Genomic DNA, 27,647 nt, shown 5'->3' with positions numbered 1-27,647 from the left:
GGCCGAACAAATGGCCTAAGCCTGAGAATGTTTTTAAAATGTTCTTATTTTCACTGTTTCGTGAATATTGTTTTTGGAGTATTTTTGGGCAATTTCCGAAGAAATTGGGTGTGTTAGAGTCCGTAAAGCTATTTCAAAATAACACACAAAGCAACAATCAATCAATTTATACAATTAATTAGAAATTGTTAACAAGTTCCATAGCACATCGAGTTGTTTCCACGCTGTTATTAACAAAAATAAATTTATAAGAAAACGAGGCCCAATTTTGAGCTTAATAAGAAGAGCCTAAAAATAAGAACAGCCGAGCCTCGACCGATATTTACTGGCTAAACGTTTTTGTTTTTTTTATAAGAACATCCAGCATTTTTGAAGACTTCGAATGTTCTTAACTTTTTGAGTTTTAAGCCTTGAAATGTTCTTAACATGTTCTTATTTCCACCATTTTTTGAGCACTTTTGCCCATTTTTCTAAGAAACCGGCTGTTTTAAAGTCAGCAAAGTCTCAAAATGTTCTTAACATTTCGGCCATCGAAGCCTTATATTCTTATATAGTTTGTTCTTATAAAAAAAACGTGTATTGCAATCCATAGGGATGGTTGGACATCTAAAATAAATATTTGCTGTACTGATACACGCCAATGTATTGCAGCATTAGTCACCTTATGGTTCTCTAGTGCCACACGCATATCGATATTTCTCACGACTAACGTAAAAATATGGCGCGGGTGTCGGGGTCAGAGTAATTGACACAAACCTTTTAAAGGGAACTAAATTTACGATTATTACTAAGTTACATTACACATTACAGTATGGAGAAAAAAAATGTAATCGTTTCAAGTTTTTAGAATAGAAACGTGCATAACGTGCATTGGCCTCTTCCAGAAAATGTCCGTACAAGGGGGGTGGAGGATATAGTGTCCGGGGTGTAGTGAAAAAAAAGTTTGCCTTGTCCGGGGGTAAACTTGCTCTGTTTGGGGGTAATTTAGCTCTGTTTGATAATCTGATGCTTGTCCATGGGTTAGATCTACTGTCTTTTCTGGAAAAGCCCATTGTAGGGCCCAGTTTTTTAGTTTTAAAGCTAGGGGTAGGGTTATCTTGGATTTGACGTTAGTCATGAAAAATTTGATATTTGAGTGGTTTCGATTGACAAAAAATCTTTTGATAAAGGACGAGTGACTCACTTTAGTGGGATCACTGAACAAAAAGGCAGATTCTTAACAACAGTTCCATGAGTTTTTTTTATGAGTTTTGAGTTTGAGGTGTCCTCTATTAATAATGCTTTTCTAAAAAAAGTAAGCCTGGACTAATTAAAATATACAATAAACTCGGAGAAGAAAACCTATTGATATAATGTCATCAACATGAAAAAATTAAGAAAAATATTCTATTAAATAATACAGCCATAATTCAAATGCTGCTTTGTGGTTATTATGGCATAAAGTAAATTTTGGAATTTAAACCTGATCAATGGTATATTATGTTATAAAATCGAAATATTTCTAAATAAATATTACGAAGAAGAATGGACCAGTACGTCACTTGGATTTCATGCTGCAATCATTAAAACGAAAGCCATTCTTCATTAGATTAATCTTAAAAGATATTTGAAGATTTGGAGCCAATTTCTCGAATTTGAAACTCGTGTGAAACCCCCGGTGACGACTCGAAGCGGATTCCACAAATTAATTTGGAATAAATTATAGAGTTTATGCTTGAGAAGTTTAATTCTAATTTGGATTTTGAGGATCTAAGATAAGACGAGTTCGTCACTTATAAAGTAAAGGTAAATAAATGACTACACGTTTTTTTTTTTATTAGAACACCTAAAATTTGGCTGAGCCTGGATGTGCTTATTTTTTTAGCAATTTTGAGCCTGAAATGTTCTTAGATGCGTTCTTAAATTTTCAGACTACTCTAAATCGACAATATCATGCAAAATAAAGAGCACTTAAAATTGGTAAAATTTGGACAATATTTGACTCTCGATTTAGAAAATCCATTCCTAAGTTTGTTTAAAACTGCTTGAAAAGAGGAAAAAATTGTACTTTCTTGTCATTTTTTTCCAAACTGAGGCTGGGCATGTTCTTACGATGTTCTTAATTTTTCGACGAATTTCAGCCTCAATGTTCTTATAAACTGGGTTCTAATAAAAGAAAAAACGTGTACTTATGAAAAGAATAATTCGGGAACTAAAAAAGTACTATAAAAAGTCTAAAAAAGCCATTTCCGTTTAAAAAATAAATTATAATAAGAGGAATCTTACTCGGATCATCATCAAATTTAGTACAACCATACATATTATTCATCTTATTTACAAATAGTAAAGTGCTACATCTAATCATCTTTTCAACAAAAGCCTCACAGGAGTGAAATGAAAAAAAAAAATACCAAAAAAGAAGTAAGAGCAATGAAACGAACTATATGTACAATTCTAACATATGAAAACTTGTTTTTCAAATATCTTTCCAACAAAAAGCAACCTTTCTCTTTAAAACAACTTTGAAGAATTTTGTCAACAAAAGATATCATCAAACATATTTTCTAGGGAAACTGAAACTACTTACGACCATAAAAAAAAGCAAGATGATTTCTTTAAAAACTTCCTCGTTTCATATATTTGGCTGGAAGAGCCATGTTAGCAGCCAAAAAGTCAAAAATCAATAAAACACCATAGAGGTATTGGAAAAGTCAAAATCAAATCCTACATAGAAATGCAATTTTTAGATATAATATACAGTATGTAAAAAAGAATAGAAAACTAGCAGAAAAGAACATTTGATAATGAAATGAATTTATACAGCGTGTCCTAAAAATTAGCGGAAGAGAACTCACAAAAACCTAAATCCACCAAACTATTCTTGATGCGTCACAAGGTTTTACATAAGATTAAGACTATTTTAGTTAAAGCATTCCAGCATAAAAAATTGACGATGATTGGAATTTTCAGTTTGTTTTTTTTGTATTGCTATTATCTTGCTTTTTTTCAGGACGCGCTGTAAGAATGCACCATTATTCCAAACATTTAAACTTTGATCCTTTGACCAATACGTAAGTCGTGTGTTTCATCTTTTGTAACGTTAGTACGACGACGATTAGTATTACGAAGTAGTTGGTCGGTGGTCTAACCAGTCAAAAGTATCACTTAGCGATCGATCTCCGACCTATAAACAAGGGGGAAATAACATATAGAAGGTCTATGTTCTGGAACAACTAGCAAATTCAATTGAGAAATAACATATCAAAGGTTTTACTTAGAATCGTATAAAAAAATACCAAACACTGAAAAATGGGTAGTAATGTTGTCATTTAAAAAACAAAATGTATCTTAGATATATACCTTCCAGATTATTCTTTGACGTCCACTAAACCAGCTTCCGGCTTCTTTTCCACCAAAAGGTATACTTTACGTTCACCTTTTCCTTTGATGGGTAAAGTTGCACGGAACTTGAAAGTATAAAAGTCTGTTAATTTTTGCATGCATTCCTCGTCCACTTGGATATGGTCAACTAAACCATTAGAGTCCATACGACTGGCCAAGTTAACGGTGTCACCCCAAACATCATATTGCGGTTTCATAGTACCAATGACTCCAGCGGTAACAGGTCCAGCATTCAAACCACAACGTAATTTGAAATTAAATCCAAGCATATTTTGATTAAACTCTGTCAAAGTCTCTTGTATTCCTCTAGCAAATTCAACTAGTGATTTGAGATGGAAGTACTTATGGCCTTTGAGAGGCCCTTGACTGATCTTCATCGATTCGTTTAAACTCAAACCAGAAGCAGCCATAAAAGTAGTTCCATAAACTGTCTTTATTTTCTCAATATCTTCATATTTCATGAGTTCTTTATCAAAATCACCAACTAATTCATGCAATACACGAATACATTCTAAACCACCTTCAAAATTCTCCTCGTAGAATTCCGCGAAATTAACAATGGATGCGAAGAGTACTCCCACCATATCATAATTTTTGGAACAATGCTTTGTGTACTTCAACTGGGTTGATACGTGACGTGGGAACATATCTTGGATCAGCCAATCAGCGACTTGCTTTTGTTCAATGGCACTATCCTTTTGTTCGGCCGCAACTTTATCACCATAGAAATTGGCTCGTACACCTTTCTCGTGGATTCGGTTTAGACAGATTATCAAAACAATTTGTAGGACAACAACCATGACAATGTCATTAAGAGTTGTCGTAGATTGAACACCAATATCACATTGAGGAGGTAACATAATGATTAATATGAAAACGACACACCAAATAGCGGCTGTAACACTTTTCATCAAGTACGACAATTGAGTAAAACTACAGAAATGGAATAAAGCCACCATTATGATCATAGTAAATGATTCAAGTCCTGAGTCACGCCATGGACCTTGAGTAATGTTGCAGTCTTCATAGAAAGAGAAGACCACAAATACGGGTAGACACATAATGAGGACACCAGTGAGATGGGCGGTCGTCCAAGGTGAGAAGAGACGTTTGATGAGTGGTTTTCGTTGGTGGGGCGGTGGGGCGCGTCTGTTATGATTAGCATCATTGTATTCGACATGATGCTCTCCAACTGCACTCCCTATAAGCAAAAAAATACTTGATATATTACGAATTATCATAATTCCCTGTCAAATTTCGTCCCTTATATTATAAAAGAGCCAATTTTTTTGAAAAAGAAAATATTGCAATACCTTATTGGCCAAAACTTAGTCGGCCCTAGTTACTAAATTTTGGCTTGGTGACTAAATTTAGGGCCGACTAAAAATTTGGGCCGACTAAAAATTTGGGCAAAATTAAAAGTTTATAATTAAGCTTTCCTTAACCCACTTTTCATATCGGTATTACTTTAACCTGCTTTAACAAAGAATTACGAGGATATATAATCATTGAATAGAGCCTAATTAAGTTTTTAAAGGCTTTTATAATTTTATGGTTTATATTTCCGCCAAAAAATGACCTGTTCGTAATATCTTGAAAAGAAGAAACTAAAAAACATATTTCAGGGCTTTTCTCGTGGAAAGAGATTTTTTAATTCACAAAAAACAATAAAGCTTCACTTATGTTGTTATTATTGATTATATACTTGTTTTTGAAACATATCCATGATAAGTATTAAAAATCTATGAATTATCATTAATAAAAAGTGTCTATTTTCCATCAGCTGGTAAATTTAGAAATGGCCCAAATTTTTAGTCGGTCTTAATTATTAGTCGACCCTTAGTGACTAAATTTTGACGAGGTGACTAAAATTAGGATCGACTAATAATTAAGGCCTACTAAAATTAAGGCCGACTAAGTTTTGGCCGATAAGATAAGCTTACGAGAAAATCGATTATGTACTATATAGGGTCAAATTGATGGGAAAGTGCTTTATTAAGGGTTGATAACCGACCACACCTAAAAATTTGGATAAAAGATTTCCGGTTGCTGCGAATTAATTAAACAAAAATTAGAAAGGCTCCAAAAACACATATTTCAGTTAAAATATTCTCCAAGTCGTGTAATCTGGACAAGGTAAGCAGTATGTTCAGAGCAACTATAGCAATTAAAAAAAGCCTTAAAAGGAAGCAGGGCATTATTCTGTATCATGTTCAACAGATTAGTTTGGGAAAAGGAAAAGGAAAAGAAATAGGAGATAATAAATGTAATGGTAAACCTGTTTCGCTCAATTCCAATGGTCCTGCACATTTACTAATCCTCTTCGGGAAACTGGATGGTGAAAATTTGATGCATTGGAATCCAAGTAGACAAACCATGGCAATGACACATAAAACGATGGCTGCTATGAAACCATGTAGATCTGCCAAACGGTCATAAAATAACATCAGTCCAGCTATGATGGTTATGATTAGGGTAACTGCACATGTCATGAGATCGAATAAGAAATGAACTTTTGGGGAAGCAAATGTGACGACTTTTGGATTCAACTTAAATCCTTTAAAGCCTTCATCTCTGTATTTGCTTTCAGTGGTAATCAACGGTTTATCTTTTTCCATGTTTTGGTATTGGGGTACCATCTCTAAATCCTTTCTGTTGTGGTCTTCCTTAGGCGGATCTGTGAAGTTAAGGTTCCAGATGTTCAATGGTGGATTGAAGAAGTATTCTTTTTGAATCTTCTTCTCTTGCATGAGTTTGACCAGCTGGTTATCATTGGAAGCTCTCATCGCATCTCTCATTAGCGCTTCATTAAGTGTGATACCATAAGTAAAATTGAAAGTTGCACTCAATTTGGGGAAAGGTAAAGGTGCTTTGGCGATATGTTTTGAACGTCCTTTGGTTGGTGAGATAGTGGGAGAGAGTGAGACTGAATTTTCATTTGCTAGGTACACTTTCTCTAGATCCTCATCAGGAGTGTTGACATCATGCAGGTGGACATTTGTTGGATCAGCCAGTTTCTCGAAATTCCCATTATGTTTGTTTTTCATTCCTTCCAAAACGTTTGCAAGACTATCATGACGATAAGCGGTCACCTCTTGCAAATTGCTTGATGAGTTTTTTGCACTTTCGTTTTCCTTACGCCATGGTTTGAAATGAGACTGTCCATTCTTTCGGCTACTGATGAAGTATGTTTGAAGTGTACCTCCACCGTCGTTCTCAGCTCTTTCGATTCCCTCGCCATTGTCTATTGTATAGTTGTCGCCAAGGAATCCCAACGTTTTCTCTGATATATGGACTCTGCCTGGTAAACCTGAAAAAGCAAAGTTTTAAAAAGAGAAAATTAAGAAAAAAATCGCATACTGTGATTTTTCATTTTTAACTATGTAATTTTCTTTAAAAGAGTGTGATTTTTTTTCTAATTATTTCAGCTAGACTTTTCTTCAAAAAAATTCAGATTTTCAAAACACGTCTTATCAGGGATATGTTATAGCGGAGCTGGATAATGCACATTTAAAAAAGCCTTGTTCTATCTCTGTCCCTGACATTAAAATTTGATATGAAATTTAACTTTTTTAATTACAAACTCGTGAAATTTGGATTTCCTCTTAGCCAATGATTCTGCTGCTGCATTTATCGTTCACGATTAAAAACTTTTAATTATCAAGAGGGTCTGTAAAACATTGGTGAATGACAATTTAAAAAAATGAAAACATTGTTTTCATTAGTAAAGTTATAAGAAGCTTCTTCTCTAAGATTATAGATAGTACTTTTTCATTTGAAATACCGCGCTACACCGCGGGGTGCCTCACTTTCTAACTGATATTTTCAGATAGCAAGTCGGTATGTCTGATTATGGAAAAAATTTCAAGTCAATTGAAACAATATTTGTCAAAATATTTACATCCGAAATTTTTAAAGAGAAATCATGAAAGCTTCTCAGATTCATAACACACGCTGATAAAAATAGATTTCATTTACAAGGAAGCTTTTGGGGTATCTTCTACAAATGTTATTTTGATGAAAAGCGGGAACATTATAGCAAAATATGTGCAAACGTACTGCATGAATACTTTGTCTGCTTCATTTTTCTTATAAAAACAGAACACTCAAGGGGACAGAGATGGATTTCTATTGTTAACAGTTTACAATAGAAAAGACAAAGAAGCAATCCGCTAAGGAATTCTCGTCCTTCATCCAGCTCCGCTATAACATATCCCTGGTCTTATCAAGGTACACATTCAGGGGGGGCACGCAGTTACTACAAGGACAGTTGCACTTACTCGTGGTTATTCAGAAGTATAACAGTTTTACAGTGTATAAATGCTGTTTGGGGGGTTGCCAAACTAAAAGCACTTTGGTTTAGCAAGCTTATATTTAATTTTCAAAGAATTTCAAATTTTTCACAAAAAAATTTTTTGTAAAAATTCTTTGAAAAAAAATATTTTTGTTATAATGGACGAAAAAATTTGAAATTTTTCTCAGACCCAACTTTGAAATTAGGTTTACCCTCTTATCATTAAAATGTTCTCAACAGCTATTTAACCAAGTAAATTAAAAGAAATCTAGCACAAAAATGGATTTAGGTTGAAAAATATCGCAACTTAGGGTAATTTGAGTACGGTATGTTTTGATGATATCACTCCAGGGTGGTACCTGAAATCTTCTAAAACCTACCAGTAGTAACCAAAGGGTGGTGGTCTTGAAAAAAAGTGTTGGAAAAGCACTTACTACACATCATGTCTTGTAGTAACTGCGTGCCCCCCCCCCTGACACATTCTTTTTGAATTGGTCAAATCTTTAGAACAACAAATTTTTATACGTCAAAAGTATGTATTTTCTGAAAGCAAGTTATATTTTCTATAAAATGGTAAAAATTTCAGTTAAATTTTAAGAACTAACTTCTTTAAAGTAGGTAATGTTAAAATTCTTTAAAATTTTAATTATATCATGTTCAGTTCTCAAAATTTAACTGAGATTAGATAGAAAATATAACCGGCTTTCAGGAATATTTAAAAATTTTATGACCATAGCTTTTGAATTTTGGAAAAATTATTTCGGTACTATGTTCCCAATAGATTGAACTAAAAAACGTCTTAGGATTTTTCTTTAGATTGACTTTAACTAGTTAAATCTTAGATTTTGTAAAATTATTGAGAAAAAAAGTTAGAAAAAAAGCTCGATTAGTGAAAAAATCCAAAGATGCTTTTTAAGTTTGATCTTTTGGGAATCTTATAAAAAAAGAATGAAGTCGAAAGCTAAATGCTATGGATGACTTTAAATTCATTAAAAGTAGTACGGTATAGCAAAGTTTAATTTTTCTCTACATTGATTTGAAATTCTTATTGAGATAATTGCTGTTTAATTGAGTAATCAATAAAAAATTCGAAAACTCCCCCATGAAATTAACATATAATATTTAAATTTCACCATGGAAAAAATAAAAATTCCTAAAAGAGAATTAATTTTTTTTATGGTTAGGTGATTTAAATCTGACTCAAGAAATAACTCATTATTTTATACGTATTTTGTAAACTATTGACAATTAATTAATTTAGATGGAATCTGATGGAAAGTGGATGTGATTCAACAGCAAATATTTTATAGTGTCTTTCAGGACGCCAATTACAAACAAACAAGAAAATATACAAGCAAATCTGGCATGTATTGTCTATAAAGTGAAGTTGAAGATATGAGTCAAAGAATTGCAGTTTGCCTGAGCAAAGTTTTCAATGTCAGATCTCATTGGCATGAGAATATTCCGCGAAGGATCTAAAAGACTGGTAGTACAAAACATATGGTGATGATTTTGAGAAATATATTTTGTGTATAAATGAGTTTAAAGTTAAAGATTCTGGTTTTATGGAGGGTTTCTCTTAAATAAAACATTAATAAGGGACAGCTATCTTAATGGCAAAGTTCATAAGGAAAAAACTCATAGAAAATGACTTTCATTAAGTGGATAAATCTATTACCAAAACACAAGAGTTATTAAAAATGAGCATGGTATTAAGAAGGCGAGTCATTATTAAAGAATTAAAGTGATTAAGTCGGATGAATCCTTTCGTAAATTTGTTTTATAAAAAGATGATATTGCACAATGTATTCATGAAGACAGCATGAATCAGTTTTAATGAAAAATCCATCAACTTTCAAGACTACACCCTGCACCCAAGTTTAGTAGATAGAGATTTAAAAGAAATGGAAAGAAATAACTGATAATGTAGATGTAATCAGATATAATCATTTCTACTTGTCTCTACCTTTAGCTGTGATTAAGGTTGTCTTTCCTTTAGAATGCACCTTGCCACATTTTCTATTGCAAAAACTTATCAAAACAACATGCAAAAGCAATAAAAATCTAAATTTACCTTCACAGAATGAAAATAATGGCAGATTCTCTCAAACTGAGATTATAGAAAAACTTCAACAGCTAGGTGAATTCTTATAATGAATAAAATGAAAGGTATAATATAATGTCCCAGTTGTCAGTTGAAAAGTTCACCTCAAAATTTTGAATAACAAAATTAGGATTTTGCTTTTTATTTTTCCTGAACTTTTAAGAAAGAGATTAAAAGCCCTTGAATGACCAAGGAAATTACAAGATAATGCCTTTTTCCTTCAGTGGGGAAGGATCCTATCTACAAGTGAGATGAGGGAGCTCAAAATTTTTCAAGTTAGTAATCTAAAAAAAAGTTTATGCAGGTACCTTAATTCAATCAATTCCTTTTATTTTTGCGCCTTTTATTTTTGTGCCTCTAATTTTCGGGCCTCTAATTTTCGGGCCTCTAATTTCTTTGCCTTCAATTTTTGCACCTTCAATTTTTGCGCACCTTATAAAATGGGATATTCGTGCAACCTTTAATTTTCACGCTTCTTGTAACTTGTGAGATATGTTTTGACAGGGGGGTACAGAGGCAGGGTACTAACCCATAGGGTACTAACTTGATTTTTCACTCAATTTTTTTTTAGTACCACCCACCCATATTTAGTACCGGGTACTACTTCATTTTTGCTGTAAAAAATAGAGACACCACCCCCTAAAATCTTATATTTTACAGATTAGACCAAAAAAGAGGGTACTATGTTAGTTTTTCTGACTGAAATGGACAGATAATTCAAACAAACTATCATTGATTAAGTCAGAGGCTTTTGTCCTTTGATTTTAATAACACACTTCTTGACCATTTTGGAAGTTTTGTCTTCACAAAAATTTCTCAAAAGAGTAAAAAAAAGTTTCTCAATTAAAAAAAATTTCAAATCAAAAAAATAATATTTGAAAAAAGTCAAAATATTACAAAAGACTACTTTTTTTATTGAAAAAGGAGCAAAACTCTGTGAAAAAGTACCCAAATAGTACCCTGTACTTGCTCTGTACTTGCTAGAAGAGTGAAAAATACACACCCCCACCCCTAAAGTAGTACCGGGTACTAACTTTTTTGAAATGCAAAAATAGACACCACCACCCGGCTATGGGTTAGTACCCTGCCTTTGTATCCCCCCCTGGTTTTGAGTGTTTTTTGTTTGTTTTCTGTGCGAAAATAAAAGGCATACAGAAATTAATGGGATTAAGTTACTTATTTCTAGATTAGATCTTTTGACTTGATGGTAGCAGTATTTAAGTTTGAGTTTCTTTCTAACTTTCAAGGTATCCGAGGAAAGAAAGGCCTTCTTGTTTTAAAAATTCTGTTAATATTTTTGGGTGATTCTTACAGGCTTTGTCATTTGAAAATTCCAGGCGAGTGGTCAATCGCACTCCTAAAAAGTACTTTAGGCATGTGATAAGGAGTGCTATGCATAACTTTAAGTAGTAAAATCCAAATTTATGGTGTGTGATTAATCACTCTCCTCAAAGATTTTAGGCGTGTGCACAACTCCAGTGTGCGCGTGCTATCACACGCCTCAAACGATGCAGCCTGTTCTTAATAATTATAGAAGAGGAAAAGTTAAGTTTTTAAATTACTTTTTGACACCTAGTCCACCTTCTTGTTTCAATATCAAATCTAGAGATGAAAGTGGCCAAAAATAAGCCTAGACCGTTGTGTCCGTCTTTCATTTTTAAGATTGAAACTGTTCAGACAATTTATCAAAATATTCAACTTCAAAAAGTATTGATTAGCTAATCAAGCATATTGCAAGAAAAAAGAACTTTAACAGAAATTGAAACCTTATTGTGGATATTTTTTGTACTCTGCTTATATAGAAGTAATGCTGCTATTTTCCTTTCTATTACGTACCAGCAAAAAATCCAGCTAGTTTTCTTTGTGTTGTGCATAGTGACAGTAAAAATTTATCAAAAGATGAAGAACAAAACAGAAAAATATTTATACCGTATTACTTCGAATTAGGCCCAGGGAGTTTATTGAATTTTTTTTATTTTAGGAGAGGCGTTTATTTGAGGGGGCGTTTATTTGAGGGGACGTTTATTTGAGGAGCGTTTATTTGAGGGGGTGTTTAAAAGAAGGGGGTGCTTATTAATTTATTTTAGTCTAAAGTCAAATATTCAGAACAAATATATCCTTTGTTTTAATTCTTTATCAGGATTTTAGTGCAAAATTTCTTTGGTTCAACGACTAAAAATCGAAAACTGCTCTGGTTACAAGAAATGACTAAAATCTTCCTTTTCAAACCCAAACAACACTGCTACTGAAGTATTAAAGTCACATGTTTCTAATAAACGCCCCTCTCCTAGAGCAGGCGTTCATTCGAAGGGGTGTTTATTTGAGGGGGTGTTTATTAAATAATTTTCATATATTCGATGGGGTGTTTATTCGAAGTAATATGGTATCACTGTAACATTTTCTTTTTATCTACTTTTTTAATTTTCTTCTTTTTTTTATCAAGTTTGATTCCTGAAAAATGGGAAGTGTATAATATGCCTTGATTTTAAGGTGAGAATTTAATTTCGATGACAGCAAAAATAAAATTTTAATTGAAACTAAATTTAGCAGATCTACAAAATTCTAATGTCCTGTTTTCATCTTGTTTTAAAGTTATGCATGCCTTCTTTTTTGGTGTGCCCCAATATGTAAATACACAAAAAGATTTCTTACCAGCAGATTCCATTCTGTTTGCTAAAACAACATCATTTGACCAGACATCAAATCTTCGTCTGCGATCACCTACAATACCACAAAGAACATTACCAGTATGAATTCCAACCCTCATGTCGACATCTTCCTTCGTTTCTTGACAGAAGTTCTTAATTTCTTCTATAATATCTAGTCCCATTTCAACGCAAGAAATAGCATGGTGCTCAGATTCCTCTGGACAGCCTGCAACACAGTAATAACAATCACCAAGTGTACTGATCTTTTCACACTTATTTATTTCTGTCAATTCATCAAACTTCCCAAAAAGAAGATTTAACAAGTGAACAAGATGATCTGCTTCCTTTTTTGCAGACATTTTAGTGAAACCAACAATATCAGCAAAAAGAATGCTCACATTAGCCATCTTGTACATTGTAAATGGTCTAAAAGCAACACTCTTCTGCCGCAAACCATCTTTTGGCATTTTCTCTTGAATGAGATACTCAGCAACTTTCTTAGGCATGACAGATTTAATCATCCTATTTTTCACTTGTTGTTCAATGTCTAAATCTTGTTTTGCAACAACACTCTGCCCAACTCTCCAAAATGTACTACGTCTACGAATTTGAGCCATAAAAACAATGCTTATACCAAGTGCATGAATACAAATATGTAATAAGATAATCCCAGCAATTACTTCAGCATTTCTATTTGAGTCTTTCATTGATGCTGAAACCTCATGGGCAATTGAGAACGCTAAAGCCATTATTGCACTTCCATACACAGGCACTGCTGGCATCATTGTGTAAATTACAATAATTATACACGTAGCAAGTCCAAATCTAGCACTGTATGATAAATATTCTTGGTCCACCACATGAAAAGAAGCTACTTCAATAGCACTATACAAAAGTGAAACAACAATGGAAAGTGTTCTAGCTTGAATTGCTTTGTTATAAAATCTTACAAATTTTGTGAGCAGCAAAATACAAATAGCAATGAGTGCAGCAACTGCTGATCCAATTGATAGTTCTTGTTGAACGGCAGAGTCATCTCTACTGGCACCAAAATAAATTGCTAAGATGGCAAATGCAAATGCAAAGTATGTTAATCCAAGTTGAAATCTACTTTTATCAACATTGACACTGAATCGTTGGAATTCTGTCTCTAGTGTATCTGAATCAAAACTGGGGTTTAGTAAATTACCAGATGCTCTCTCAAAAAACAGTGGGATTATCCCTTTTCTGACTCTTTTATCCACTATAGAGCTAAATGATGGTTTATCTTCAGGACGTCCATTAGCCTGAGGTGTCTCCATTTCTTTGCTATTTGAGCTCCTTCTCAAGCAACAAGTATCAGTGTCTTTGCTGTGAGTTGATTCGTCTGATGAAGTGTCTGCTGAATTATTTTGTGATAGTTTCCCATTTGTTTCAAAATGCATGATCTAAATTGGTGTTCACACTGTTGTGATGAAAGTTAACAGTGAGAGGGATCTTTAAAAATCAGAAATAACTTTCACTCTTCATTCATATCTTCCTCTTTTTTTCCTTTCTCTGTTCTTTTCTTCTTTTTTTTATTCAATTTCTAAGCACAACATGACATTGCGATATTTTGCAACTAGCTAAAGACATCAAAATCTTAGTATAGTTTCTTTAGTTTTCTATAAGTAGAAAAATAACATTTAAATCGTTTACAAAAACCATCCTTGGCCAATTTTAGAATTAATCCAGTCAATACTGTCAAATCAAAGTGTCAGCATTTTTGTCGATTACTTGCTTCTCCTCTTTTTAGAACTCACCCTCCATCCAGAGTAGTTTTAAACAACTTTCATCAAAGGTGATCCATTGAGTAATTTAAGCGATTGTTAAAAGCACGTGATACATTCTATTTTAGCTTTCAATAGGAATAGATTTTTTTGATCACGTGAGTCCCGTGCGTCATTCAAGTGGAGAAAGTAATTGTTTCTATTTTTGGAAACACCTCTCTCAGCTCAAGAAGCATTTCAGAGAAACGGCGGATGCGGAGCGAGATCCACTTCGCACAAAAAAGTCAAATAAGATGTCAAAAATGAGAAACCAAAGAGGCCCGGAATTTTCGAGTTAGAAAACTTCAACGTTCAAGTTAGCGATTTTCGAGTTTGGAATTTTCGAGTTAGCTAAATTATGACGTCACAAAAGTGCAAATTATGACGTCATTCGACTCTAGCTCGATCTTTTATTTTCAAAAAAAAATTTTCGAGTTAAAATTAACTCGAATTTTATTTTTCGAAAAAACCTTTTCGAGTTAGCTAACTCGAACTTATTTTTCATTCACAAGTTTTCGAGTTAGCTAACTTGGATTTTTTTAGAAAAAGTTATAACTTGAAATTTTTTTTTGTATGTTAGTAGGTAAATCAAAAAAATTCGAACACATAATCTTCGAGTTATATGATCGAGTTATATGGCTTCGAGTTATGAAATCTTCGAGTTAAGGCCCGTAACTCGAAATAAAAATGCTTCATTTTTATTTCGAGTTATTTTTTTAACTCGGTTTTTTTATTGACTATTTTCCTCTCGAGTTATATAACTCGGATTTTTTATTCCAAATAATTTCATCGAGTTATATTCCTCGTTTTAACTCGAGAGAAAAATAATGACTTTTTCAATCGAGTTAAAATGTTGTTTTTTAACTCGAAATTAAAATGGCAAATTTTTTCATCGAGTTATATGGCGTATTTTAACTCGAAAGAAAAATGGCAAATTTTTCCATCGAGTTAATGATGACAGGCTCTTTTGTCGTCGATTTCCACGGATTCTGGATGGGCTACAACTTTCTTATAGTAGTAGAGACTAGAGTCAATAAGGACCGAATTGTCAAATTGTGAACAGAAGAGAACCCCTTGAAAAGTTCAAAATAATCTCTTTTAGTTTTAGAATTTTCTGGACTAAAACAAAAACTTGCTCCGCAAGTTATGAAAATCTCCCGCCTTATTTACTGGTTTTTACCACAGTAATATTTCTCAACTTCAATTGAGCTAGAATCTCCAGGGGATTAAGGCGGGGTCAAAATGCTTGCAACGTTACAAATCATTTTCAGAAGCTCATTTTGGGCTCAAACGAAGCGTATGACTAAGTAGAATAGGATTCAGTCTAGGCAGATGTTTTTTCATTTTGAAATTTTGCGTAATTCGCAAAAATCCTCAATTTTGCGCTATTTTGATGACGTCATGAAAATTGAAATCCCAATAACTTTTGATACAATTATCAAAATAATTTCAAATTTTAACAAAAGATGCATTTTAATGCAAATTTTCAAAAAATTTTCAAAAAATTTTCAAAATCTTGATGACGTCAGCATTTTTTAAGGATTATTCCCCTGGAGATCTCAGTATTTTTGCATTTCCGCAAACTTTGGGGGGGGGGGGGTAATGAGGGGGTACTAATTTTGCGAGGTGACGGGTATGTCCAAGTCAAAAATCGAAACTATTTGACATTTTGGAACTCTATTAGAGATTGTCACCAAATTTTGGTCGATTTTTCCCAAATTTCATGTAACTCCTTTGAAGGACTTTCGAGGGCGTGTGAAAAGAACCCTTATTATGGCTCGCACATACCCGGCACCCATTTTGCTTAAATACCCCCAGGCTTTAAGGGTGTACAGCCCCAAGATGTGACCCCTTCCCTAAGATGTAAAACCTGCCCCAAGATGTGACCCGATTGCCACAAGATGTGACCCCTGCCCTAAGATGTGATTCATTTGCCCCAAGATGTGACCCGAAAAGCTGCCCCAAGATGTGACCCCACTTGCCCCAAGATGTGACCCCAAAAAGCTGCCTTAAGATGTGATCCACTTGTCCCAAGATGTGACCCCAGAAAAAATCACTGGGAAATTATAGGTTTTGGTAAATGTACTGGTAGAGTTGATGGTCTGAAATTGTTATTTGAAAAGTCATAATTTTTCCATCCGAAATGAACCTAACTGACAGACAAAACTAACCCTATTTTATTTACGTAACTCGAAACCAATATTGTAACATTTTGAGTTCGAGTCATATAACTCGATATCATTTTGATGGCATTTTAATTTCGAGTTATATAACTCGAAATGATTTTGACGAAATTTCATTTCGAGTTATTTAACTTGAAATCAAAATGCTTTATAAATGCTTTCGAGTTATTTTCCTTGATTAAACTTGAGAGGAAAATGGTCAATGATAAAACCGAGTTAAAAAATTAACTCGAAATAAAAATGGCAAATTTTTTCATCGAGTTATATAACGTATTTTAACTCGAAAGAAAAAAGGCAAATTTTTCCATCGAGTTAATGATGACAGGCTCTTTTGTCGTCGATTTCCACGGATTGTGGATGGGCTATAGCTTTCTTATATTAGTAGAGTCAATAAGGACTGAACTGTCAAATTGTGAACAGAAGTGAACCCTTTGAAAAGTTCAAAATAATATGTTTTAGTTTTAGAATTTTCTGGACTAAAAACTGCTTAATTCGCTCCGCGAGTTATGAAAATCTACCGCCTTGTTTACTGGTTTTTTACCACAGTAATATTTCTCAACTTCAGTTCAGCTAGAATCTCAGTATTTCATGTGTGTATGAATAATTGGTTTACGGAACAGAAATTTGGCATACACCTTCCTTAGGTCAAAACTTAGGGGTAGTATTTTCATTTTTTTTAATTTCGATTTATTTTGCGAGTTATCCCTGGAATTACCAAGATCTTGCGTTTATTAAACGTCATAAAATTCAAAATAATTGAGGTCAAATATTTTTTAAGAGCCAGAAATATGTTGGACTGGACGGTGGCTATTATATTTTGATTTTTCCCAAGAGCCAGAAATAGATTTTAGTTGATTTCATTGTTGATGTCAAATATTATTTTTGTTGCAACGAAATCATTTTTTCTGAAATTTTCAAAATTAGACATTTTTAGTATTAACATCGTTTTTATTGATTTTTAAAATCCCGTTCTCCTGGTCCCAAGTCTACAATGATATTGAGTTTACAATTGTGCCTTCTCTAATCCCGAATGCCATCAACAAGGGTTTATAGTTAGCTTTTTCCTAAATCGTGTAACCATCACCGTACTCAGTCGCTGATACCAAGTACTTCACTATCACATTGGGTTTACAACTGAGCCTTCTCTACCCCATCTACCTGGGGTTATAAATTCTCTAAGTTCACAACCGAGCCTTCCCTTTATCCATAGTCGATTGATAAAGTTTGGGACATTTTTTGATGACGTCACTTTTTAATACAAATTCCTGTAAATAAGATTTCTGGCTATTTTATGACGAAAAGTAGATGACGAAACTGGGGTCAATTGTAAAACTTCGTCGTTTAGAACCCCTAAAATAGCTGAAAAGATTACCGGACAATTCCCCCCTGGTGAATCCCCCCCCGGTGAATTCCCCTCCAGTAAATCCCCCCCTGGTGAATCCCCCCGAAAAATTCATGTAATTGAATAAGCGAGTTGTGTTTGAACTTGTAAAAATCCTTGCCCTAAAATTGGAGGTTTGTTTCGATTGAAAGTTTTAAATTAGTCTCTCTAAGGGTCGGAAAATTCTGGATTTTTAGAAATTTTTTTGATTTCCAGAGAAAAAAATATAATAAAGTCTCTCTAAGGGTATGAATTTTTTCAAAAATCGAAAAACCAAAAATTCAAAAATTCCCTCTAAGGGTCACCTTTTCAGCAAAAGTCCGCACATACCTCTCATTCGCCAACCCTAGTCCCCCCCCCCTCGGGGGTTACAGTCCATGATTTCGAAACTTAAAAACACATATGAAAATATATGGGTGGAAATTCACCAGGGGGGATTCGCCGGGTGGGAATTTTCCGGCGGGGAATTCACCAGGGGGGAATTTACTGGGGGGAATTCACCGGGGGGGATTGTCCGGACACCGGCTGAAAAAATGGCCAGATCCGCAACATTGCTTGATTACTCAGCAAAAATCCATTTGCTTCCATGGTTTTAAACGGCTGAAATTGTTATTTGAAAAGTCAATTTTTCCATCCGACATGTACCTAACTGACAGACACAACTAACCCTATCTGCGTAACTCGAAACCAATATTGTAACATTTTGAGTTCGAGTTATATAACTCGAGATCATTTATACAGCATTTTAATTTCGAGTTATATAACTCGAAATCATTTTGACGAAATTTTCATTTCGAGTTATTTAACTTGAAATCAAAATGCTGTATAAATGATTTCGAGTTATTTTCCTTGAATTAACTCGAGAGGGAAATGGTCAATAAAAAAACCGAGTTAAAAAAATAACTCGAAAAAAAAATGCTTCATTTTTATTTCGAGTTACGGGCCTTAACTCGAAGATTTCATAACTCGAAGCCATATAACTCGATCATATAACTCGAAGATTATGTGCCTCATATAACTCGAAATTGAAATGCCATCAAAATGATCTCGAGTTATATAACTCGAACTCAAAATGTTACAATATTGGTTTCGAGTTGCGTAAATAGGGTTAGTTGTGTCTGTCAGTTAGGTACATGTCGGATTGAAAAATTGACTTTTCAATTTCAGCCGTTTAAAACCATGGAAGCAAATGAATTTTTGCTAAGTAATCAAGCATGTTGCGGATTTTTGTCCATTTTTGCAGCCATTTTAGGGGTTCTAAACGACGAAGTTTTACAATTGACTCCAGTTTCGTCATCTACTCTTCGTCATAAAATAGTCAGAATTGCCTTTCGAGAACTTTTTGAAAATCTTATTTACAGGAATTTGTATTAAAAAGGGGTGTCATAAAAAAATGCCCAAAACCTTATCAATCGACTATGCTTTCTGCATTCTGGTGGTTCTAGAACCGTTAAAGTCTAAGTACCCCCACTTAGGCAAAATGGATGCCGGGTATGTGCGAGCCATAATAAAGGGTTCTTTTCAGACGCCCTCGAAAGTTCCTCAAAGGAGTACAAAAACCCTTAACAAACAATTGAGTCTCTGTAAGGGTTCCAAAATTACCGAAATAAAAAAACCGATTCCCTCAAAGGGTCATAAATTCTTGAATCTTAGACCAAAACTTATGAAAATTCTGACTGAAATTTTGAGGGAGGAAATAGTCTCTCTTCTCTTAGGGTGAGAAAAAGTCCAAAAATATGGGCAGAATCTTCGAAAGGCAGTCTCTCTATGAGCCCAGGGGGTGTAGTCGGATTTTGGACTGACGGTATGTGCGGGCTAAAAATCGCAGTGGTTTTCCCGAAAAATACACCCTTACAGTGCATTTTTCACCAAGTCGAATAACCTTACAGTGTAGTCTAGTTTTTGCCCATGAGGTGATTGACAAATAAAAAATAGACACGCTTGGTGTGATTATTCTATATATTTATTTGACTCTACTAAGCTCAGTAAACCCAATGTGATAGTGATTGAAGTACTTGGTATTAGGGACTGAGTACGGTGATGGTTACACGATTTAGGAAAAAGCTAACTATACACCCTTGTCACTTGTTGATGGGCGTTCGGGATTAGAGAAGGCACAATTGTAAACTCAATATTATTGTAGACTTGGGACCAGGAGAACGGGTTTTTAAAAATCAATAAAAATAATATTTGACATCAACAATGAAATCAACTAAAATCTATTTCTGGCTCTTGGGAAAAATCAAAATATAATAGCCGCATTCTTTTTCACCGTCCAACATATTCCTAACTCTTAAAAAATATTTGACGTCAATTATTTTGAATTTTATGACGTTTAATAAACGCAAGATCTCGGTAATTCCGGGGATAACTCGCAAAATAAATCGAAATTTAAAGAAAGGAAACAAACTACCCCCTAAGTTTCGACCTAAGGAAGGTGTATGCCAAATTCCAGCTCCGTAAACCAATTATTCATACACACATAAAATACTGAGATTCTAGCTGAACTGAAGTTGAGAAATATTACTGTAGTAAAAAACCAGTAAACAAGGCGGTAGATTTTCATAAACTATTAAACAGTTTTTAGTCCAGAAAATTCTAAAACTAAAAGAGATTATTTTGAACTTTTCAAAGGGTTCTTCTGTTCACAATTTGACAATTCGGTCCTTATTGACTCTACTACTATAAGAAAGCTATACCTCATCCAGAATCTGTGGAAATCGACGACAAAAGAGCTTGTCATCATTAACTCGATGGAAAAATTTGTCTTTTTTCTTTCGAGTTAAAATACGTTATATAACTCGATGAAAAAATTTGCCATTTTAATTTCGAGTTAAAAACAACATTTTAACTCGATGGAAAAAATCATTATTTTTCTCTCGAGTTAAAATGAGGAATATAACTCGATGAAATTATTTGCAATAAAAAATCCGAGTTATATAACTCAAGGGAAAATGGCCAACAAAAAACCGATTAAAATAACTCGAAATCAAATACTTCCTTTTTATTCGAGTTACGGGCCTAACTCGAAGATTTCATAACTAAGCCATATAACCGATCATATAACTCGCCTCGAAATGGAAAATTTTGACTTTCAATCATTTCGAGTTATTTCAGCTATTTTTATTTCTAAACTCGAAGATTTTCATCTCGAAGCCATATAACTCGATCATATAACTCGAAGATTATGTGCCTCCATACAAAAAAATCCAAAATAGCTAACTCGAAAACTTGTGAGCGAAAAATAAATTCAGAGTTAGCTAACTCGAAAAAAGGTTTTGTGAAAAAGAAATTCGAGTTAGCTAACTCGAAAAGGTTTTTTCGAAAAATAAAATTCGAGTAAATCCTAACTCGAAAATCCTTTTTCGAAAATGAAAAATCGAGGTAGAGTTGAGTGACGTCATGATTTGCACTTTTATGACGTCATAATTTAGCTAACTCGAAAATTCCTAACTTGAAAATCGCTAACTTGAAGTTTTCTAACTCGAAGATTCCGGGCCTCGAAACCAAATGCGAAATTCTTTATTTATTTTGTTCAGTCACTTTTTCTTCTGTTCTGTTAATGTTCTTTTTCTTTCGGTTGAAGTGCCAGGCAATAGAAGAACAGAAGAGCCCCACCCCATGCGGTTTTGGGTCAATATGCGCGTGAATGAGCTTTTTCACTTGTGTGAATCGTACGCGAATGCGTGAATTAAAAACTTTGTGCGAATTGCGAAGAAACATTGCGCGATTGCATGAATTGAAGGTCAGCTGGGGGGCTCGGGTGAGTTAGGGCGTGTCTAGATTTTTGATAACCACAAATTCCGAATCCACGACCAATAGCACCCATTCTCATGGATTCACTTATGGATTTTTTTTAGATGACTTGCACCTTAAGGTTTCAGGACCTGGTTGTGACGTAATTAAATATTAACCTAAAAATTAATTATTAAAGAAAGTGTGAATTATGACGTCATCAAATTATGACGTCATAAATCGTAAATTAGCTCTAACTCTATAAGTACATGTCGAATCTTTGTCAAATTTGGACCAAAGATGCATCTTAATGATGCCAAACTTTTTAATGAAAATTTTTTTGAAAATTTTGATGACGTCAGCAAAAAAATGCAAAAAATCGAAAAATGTCATTTTTTGCTGACGTCATCAAATTTTTCCAAAAAGTTACATTTCAGTTGTTAGATGAATCTTTGGTTCATATTAGGGAGCGGTCATTAAGTATAGCATATACCGGGGTGGAAGGGTTTTTTTTGCCAGACTTCTTATTTTTATACCCTACCAAAAGTTCTCAAATAAATTTCATACCCTACCAAAAATTGGATGAAAATTTTCTTACCCTACCCCTTACCAGATGGCAGCTTTATGGCACTTTAAAATTTCTCAGATTTCAGGGTTCGCAAGAATAATGGAGTTTTTGAATTGACAAAATTGAAATTTTTGTTGAAATAAGATTCTGCTCAAAATATTTTCGTACCCTACTCAAAGCACTCAAGTTTTTGTCACACCCTACCCAAAAGAGGGAAAAAAAATTCATACCCTACCCAAATCCCTTCCACCCCGGTATATACTATACTTAATGACCGCTCCCTTATAGCGATTATACGATTCATGACGTCACCAAATTCGATCAAATTATGACGTCATAATAACAATTTCTTCAATTATAGATTTTTGGGGCAATATTTAATTAGGTAACACCCAGTTCATAAACTTCAAGGTATAGAGGTACTTTAGAGCCCTAAGTGGATCTCCGAATCTGGCTGCTATTGGTCGCGAAAACTTAGGGTAAACTGTTAGGTTTTTGAGACTTGCCCTAAGTCACTCGAGGGGGCACATGAGGGAGCCCCTTACTATGACTAGGAGAGGAGGGAAGAACAAGGAATGCTCCTGCCCCGGTGGTGTGAGGATTAGAAAGGCTAATGAGGAGAGCACATGGTCATGTGTTATTATAAAAAACTAAGAAAACACATGCAGTACGAACGCGCTGGATCCGGCGGAATAAAAGAACACCCGGGTTATTGGTTCGTTTAACCGTTATAACCGGTCATTCGGATATTACAACCTAGAGTATGATACCCTTTTATCTTTCAAATAATGTTTTTAAATGAACTCCAAAAAAATCCAAAGCATGTGAAGGAAAAGAGGGTGTCTTCCTTCACAGCTAGAATCAAATAGATTTTGGCTCGATTTCGTGAAGTAGTTATTTTATAAAAACTTCAAACCAAAATGAAGCTAGCAACGAATTTTACGGTGGCCCCTAAGGCTCACCACGCACTACCAGTATTCTTATAAAATTTGTGAACTAGGACTGTCTAGGGTTATGGCCCAGAAGGCTCACGAGACACTGCGCACTTCCAAGTTGTTTTGTGACAACACTGCGCACTTCTAAAAATATTTTAGAGACGCAAAAGTTTCCCTCGAAAGATAGCCGTTCTGGTCAGCAAAATAGATACCGATTTGCAATGAATGAGTTGATGATAATGCTGATAATAGCGAAATAATTTGTGGTTTGACGAGTTGTAAATCTAGTCTGTGATTCATATATAACAACATTTTTTGATGAAAAAACAAAGTTGATATTTGGTCACTTTTTGCTTCCCCGATTTAATTAAGCCCGAAAATTCCCCGATTTTTGCCACTAGGGGGAAATTTTGCTGACCAGTACTTAACTCGGAAATTTTAACCTGTAACTCTTGAAATGAACAACTCGGAAATTTTAACTCATTTTGTATAACTCGACATTCATTTTAAAGACCAAACAAATTTTCATTGCGCGGTCCACTCGCTTGGAAATTTCCCGCCGTGACAAAAAGTCAGAAGTGCGCAGTGTCACTTGAGCCTTCTGGGCCATTGACCCAAGACAGTTCTAGATTACAAATTTTATAAGAACTGGAAGTGCGTGAAAACTAGAAGTGCGTGTTTTGAGTCTTCTGGGCCATCGTAGAATTTGACTCAGATTCGAGCCCCATAATATTCAAATTCCAGGTACCGATTTGAGTTCTTGCCACCGCCGCCGTGCGTCCGTCAAAATGTCCCACAGTGATATGAAGTATCCACACAACCTCGTCCCTGTGTATTCCAGGCTTTATTTACGTTACTGATAGACGCCAGAGAATATCCTAGCGCTATCAGTAAGCAATCAGAAAGCTGATAATACACAGGGAACGAGGTTGGTATCCACAGCTCGAATAAAAATCAACCTGTGAAGACGTTTTACATAAGTGTTCTGGTTTCATATCAGACACATATATCATATCAGGACAGTGTTATATTATCTGACCAATCTCCACATCCGTCGTGTCAATCCAATGTGAAAAGGCGTGTATGTAATGTAAATTAAAATTGATTATGACTATGAGTAAGCAAACGATTAGCGAACCACCCCTCACCAAAAACCTGGATTTTCCGTCCCGTTTCTTAGTGAGTTCCACTTTGACGATTCTCGAAAATTAGAAGCCTTTCATAAGTGTTTTGACGCAAATTCGATTATTCTTTTGATACTGCCAAATGTTTAAAGTGACGTCAAAAAATCGAATGTTTAGAGCCCGAAAAAACCTGGGCTCAAAACATTCGAAAATGTTACAAAATGGAATAGACGTTACATCGTAGAAAAAGCTACCGTGAAAAGCACAGCTCAAAATCAGACCTTAAAATTGACCAATGGTACATATGGATAATCTAGAGATGATTTTTGAATTTAAGTCAAAAGCATTTTCTAATTTTTGGATATAGTAACCCATATTAACCTATTGTTAAAAAGGCAATTTCGGGCCGAACTTTAAAATACACACGCACAATATATGCAGGTTTACAATCAAACTTGTCACATAGACTTGCTTCACAAAATTTGAGAAAAAATAAAGTGAAAAAAAGTTAAGGGTCCTATTTTTGGCATTTTGACGTCATCAGGTGACATTTGCTAAATTAAAAGTCAATTGGATGCACGAAGAATTAAGCACTGTCCTGTCATGTAATAACTCTGCCTTGAAAATATTTCTAGTGTAAGAACGTGGTAAAAACAGATAATTAAAAAGAAACAAAAGTTCATGATCTGTTTTTGGTTTGAAGGGTTGAAAGACACCGAGGTATTATTTGGTATTTTTTAATTCAATTTTTTTATTTTCTCAGTATAAAATTTTATAAACAACATCTATAAATACTCCAATAAAAATTTAGAAAATTCACAAAAAAAATTAAGCGAATTCACAAAATATTCACAATCACCTAAGTCGAACAGCCAAAGACACACCTTTAAAAAAACACCTTCCACCTATTATTTACACTGTGTGTGTAAAATGGTCAATTTTTCGTGATTAAGTCGACAAGGACTTTTCAAAAGGGTAACTCGAAATCAGACACTAAGCTCACAGTTAAAAACATTATCATACCTTGCATACCTGATTAAACGAAAACAAGTCTGAAAACACATCTTGTTTTCTTGATACTAATTTCTCTTGTAAACAAAGCACACTCAAAGTCAATTTAATTATCTTTTTCATATGTCTTCCGTTTCTCCCAGTACATTTGCATGAATTTTTGGTCGAGCTGTACGTTCTTTTGAAGAACTTGATTCCACAGATTGTCTAATTCCTCTTTACTCCGAACACGTTTCAAGTTTTTCATCAAAATATTCAAATCAGCCGTATTTTTTGTTAGCAACTGACAGTTGTCTCTCGAACATAAATTTGGTAAATTGTTCATGTCTATTTTAGGGAAAAACATGAATCCAGTCATATTTTCGATCTGTGATAACGAAACTTGATAATCAGTCAGTACTTTATCATCTGCAATCGGTGCATTTGGAACAACGAAAGCTCCTGCAGCGATGGGTCGTCCGTGGTTCTCCACAAGGATTATCTTGAACAAGTGGCTGGGTACTGCAACGTTGTTATCACCAATAACCTATAGATTAAAGCAAAAAAATCAAATTGTTACGATAACCTGTTTAACCTAACATTAGAACAACTTTAAACAGACTAAATCAAATCATTAAAACTGTTGTTCTCCCTAAACGTCTTAGGGTGTTTTGAGGGTGTAAAGAATGAACGTTTTTCTTTGTTGCCTAAAACCATGGTGGGTTTCTTTGTTGCCTAACCATGGTGGGTTTCTTTGTTGTCTAACCATGATGGGCGACATTTTTTTCCAAAATAATGGAAGCCCCACTCCAAATGGCTCGTCGGGGCCCATGTTCTAAGCAGGGTTTAGGGAAACGTATGATAGACATGAGACATGATACACTGATATAACAATATAGTATTATCAATATTACGGACCAAGAGTGGTTACTCAAGCGAAATAGGGGTAAAAGACGTCCCACTGGTATGAGTACCTTTTACAAGCTCACAGGTTGCAAATCAACTAATTTTGAAAGTTAATCCGACAGGGTTGATTTTTGGTCTTTCCCACCACTTGTCAGAGTGGGTTCTTGCGTCTAACAGGGTACAAATTTCGTCAAACAGGGTCAAAATTTTGTCTGATGGGCAGGGTCATTTATTAGCTTTTCGTTATATGATCATAAAAAAACCACTTAAACCAGTTTATTCCAACTACTCTACTCCATAATGAAAATTTAAAAGAAGGTAAACAACCATACCTGAAAAGTCACCATTTTCTTATTTTGAACAAAATGCGAAAGGAACAGTGGACCCGAAATAACGTAAACATCAGTAAATCTGTTGGTTAAGGAACGGCAGTAATTTTCCATACGATACCAAAAACCTCCATTATTATCAAAATCTTGTGGTAGAATATTGGTGAGGTAAAATGTCTCTTGCATACTCTCTTGTGATTTCTTTACGTCGCCTATAAAGTGGAAGAAGGATAGTTCAATGTGTAAATTCATAAATTTTAGCTATACCCTAAAAGAACAATTTCTGATTTAGATGATAGTAATTTTGTTTACATAACAATCCAGTATATTCAACCAATTCTTTTGATGTGAATTTTTAGATTCATAAATAAAATCATTCCAGGTTATGTTGTGAGTGTTGTCCCAGAGTATGTGAAATAGTTAAAGAATGTGAAACGTTTCTTACTTGCTGGCACCATGTGTCCACGAGCAAAACCACTTCCAAGGTAATCTTCATTGTGTGAGCGAAACTGTTTCGGTACACTTTGATCTACCTTGAAATTACACTGACTTCGTTCTGCGTGGCCTTTCAAATCGTCTTTTGACATATGCTCTAAGACCCATTTTGGAATTTTTCTTGCAGTATCGTACTGTAAGACATGATTGGAATATTGCATCACAAAATCACCTGTAGGAAGTCCATACCTGTTGATGACATCATTGATTTTATTTGGAGGTTGGCGTCTGTGAGGAAATTGATCCACTTCATCATAACCTTGCTGGTTTCTAATAAAACAAATCAAAAAATCTGTTTATCATTATATAATGTACTAAAAAGTATATTCCATATCAGCTTCATTGAAGGCAACACTTCTTATAATATATTTTGAAAGCCATCTCAGCCATCCTGGGAGACGACTATATCTTCCAATGCAAAGTTATGAAACCAGCTCTATATTAAATAATAATTACCTTAAGGGGAACCAATTTTCGCGTTTTATGGTGTCTACCACGAAAATTAGTTCTGCGAAATGCGATTTTTCATGGCTTGGCAGCAGGTTTTAGGTGCCCCCTAAGAATTCAGGTGACCCCTAAGCCAATGACACGTCAAATTTTTTCGAAAATCCTTTTCAAACAATCAAACAAATACAATAGTTAGTTTAGCTTATTGCTAAAAAGAATAAATGCCCTAAGAAATAAGAGATAAGCTAAGTACTGAAGGTTCATGCCAGATTATTAAGGTTTTGTAAGTCAGGGTGCAAATCCCTTGCCAGACAAATTTTTTATCTAAGTAAATGCAACA

General features: G+C 34.4%; 2 protein-coding genes across 2 annotated transcripts in view; both read right to left on the bottom strand.

Annotated features, from left to right (window-relative positions):
- Positions 1-2,961: 2,961 nt before the first annotated feature.
- Positions 2,962-14,072, bottom strand: LOC136806505 (adenylate cyclase type 9-like). Its single transcript, XM_067063091.1, has 4 exons — positions 12,432-14,072; positions 5,660-6,691; positions 3,340-4,582; positions 2,962-3,163 (listed from the first exon to the last, which is right to left on the bottom strand). Exons 1-3 carry the CDS (start codon positions 13,849-13,851, stop codon positions 3,348-3,350), a joined length of 3,687 nt encoding a protein of 1,228 aa, XP_066919192.1. The 5' UTR covers positions 13,852-14,072; the 3' UTR covers positions 2,962-3,163; positions 3,340-3,347.
- A 10,797-nt stretch (positions 14,073-24,869) lies between these two features.
- Positions 24,870-27,647, bottom strand: part of LOC136806504 (nuclease EXOG, mitochondrial-like) — a 9,404-nt gene continuing 6,626 nt past the window's right edge. The window contains exons 2-4 of the mRNA XM_067063090.1: positions 26,811-27,130; positions 26,369-26,577; positions 24,870-25,677 (exon numbers count right to left, since the gene is read on the bottom strand). Coding sequence (XP_066919191.1) covers positions 25,258-25,677; positions 26,369-26,577; positions 26,811-27,130 — 949 coding nt within the window. The 3' untranslated portion in view covers positions 24,870-25,257. The remainder of the gene's footprint in view (positions 25,678-26,368; positions 26,578-26,810; positions 27,131-27,647) is intronic.

The sequence above is a fragment of the Clytia hemisphaerica genome, unplaced genomic scaffold (assembly GCF_902728285.1).
Source record: "Clytia hemisphaerica strain Z4C2 unplaced genomic scaffold, Clytia hemisphaerica genome assembly, whole genome shotgun sequence".
Classification (NCBI taxonomy): domain Eukaryota; kingdom Metazoa; phylum Cnidaria; class Hydrozoa; order Leptothecata; family Clytiidae; genus Clytia; species Clytia hemisphaerica.
The sequence above is the reverse complement of the archived record's forward strand: the minus strand, read 5'-3'. Positions and strand labels throughout refer to the sequence as shown.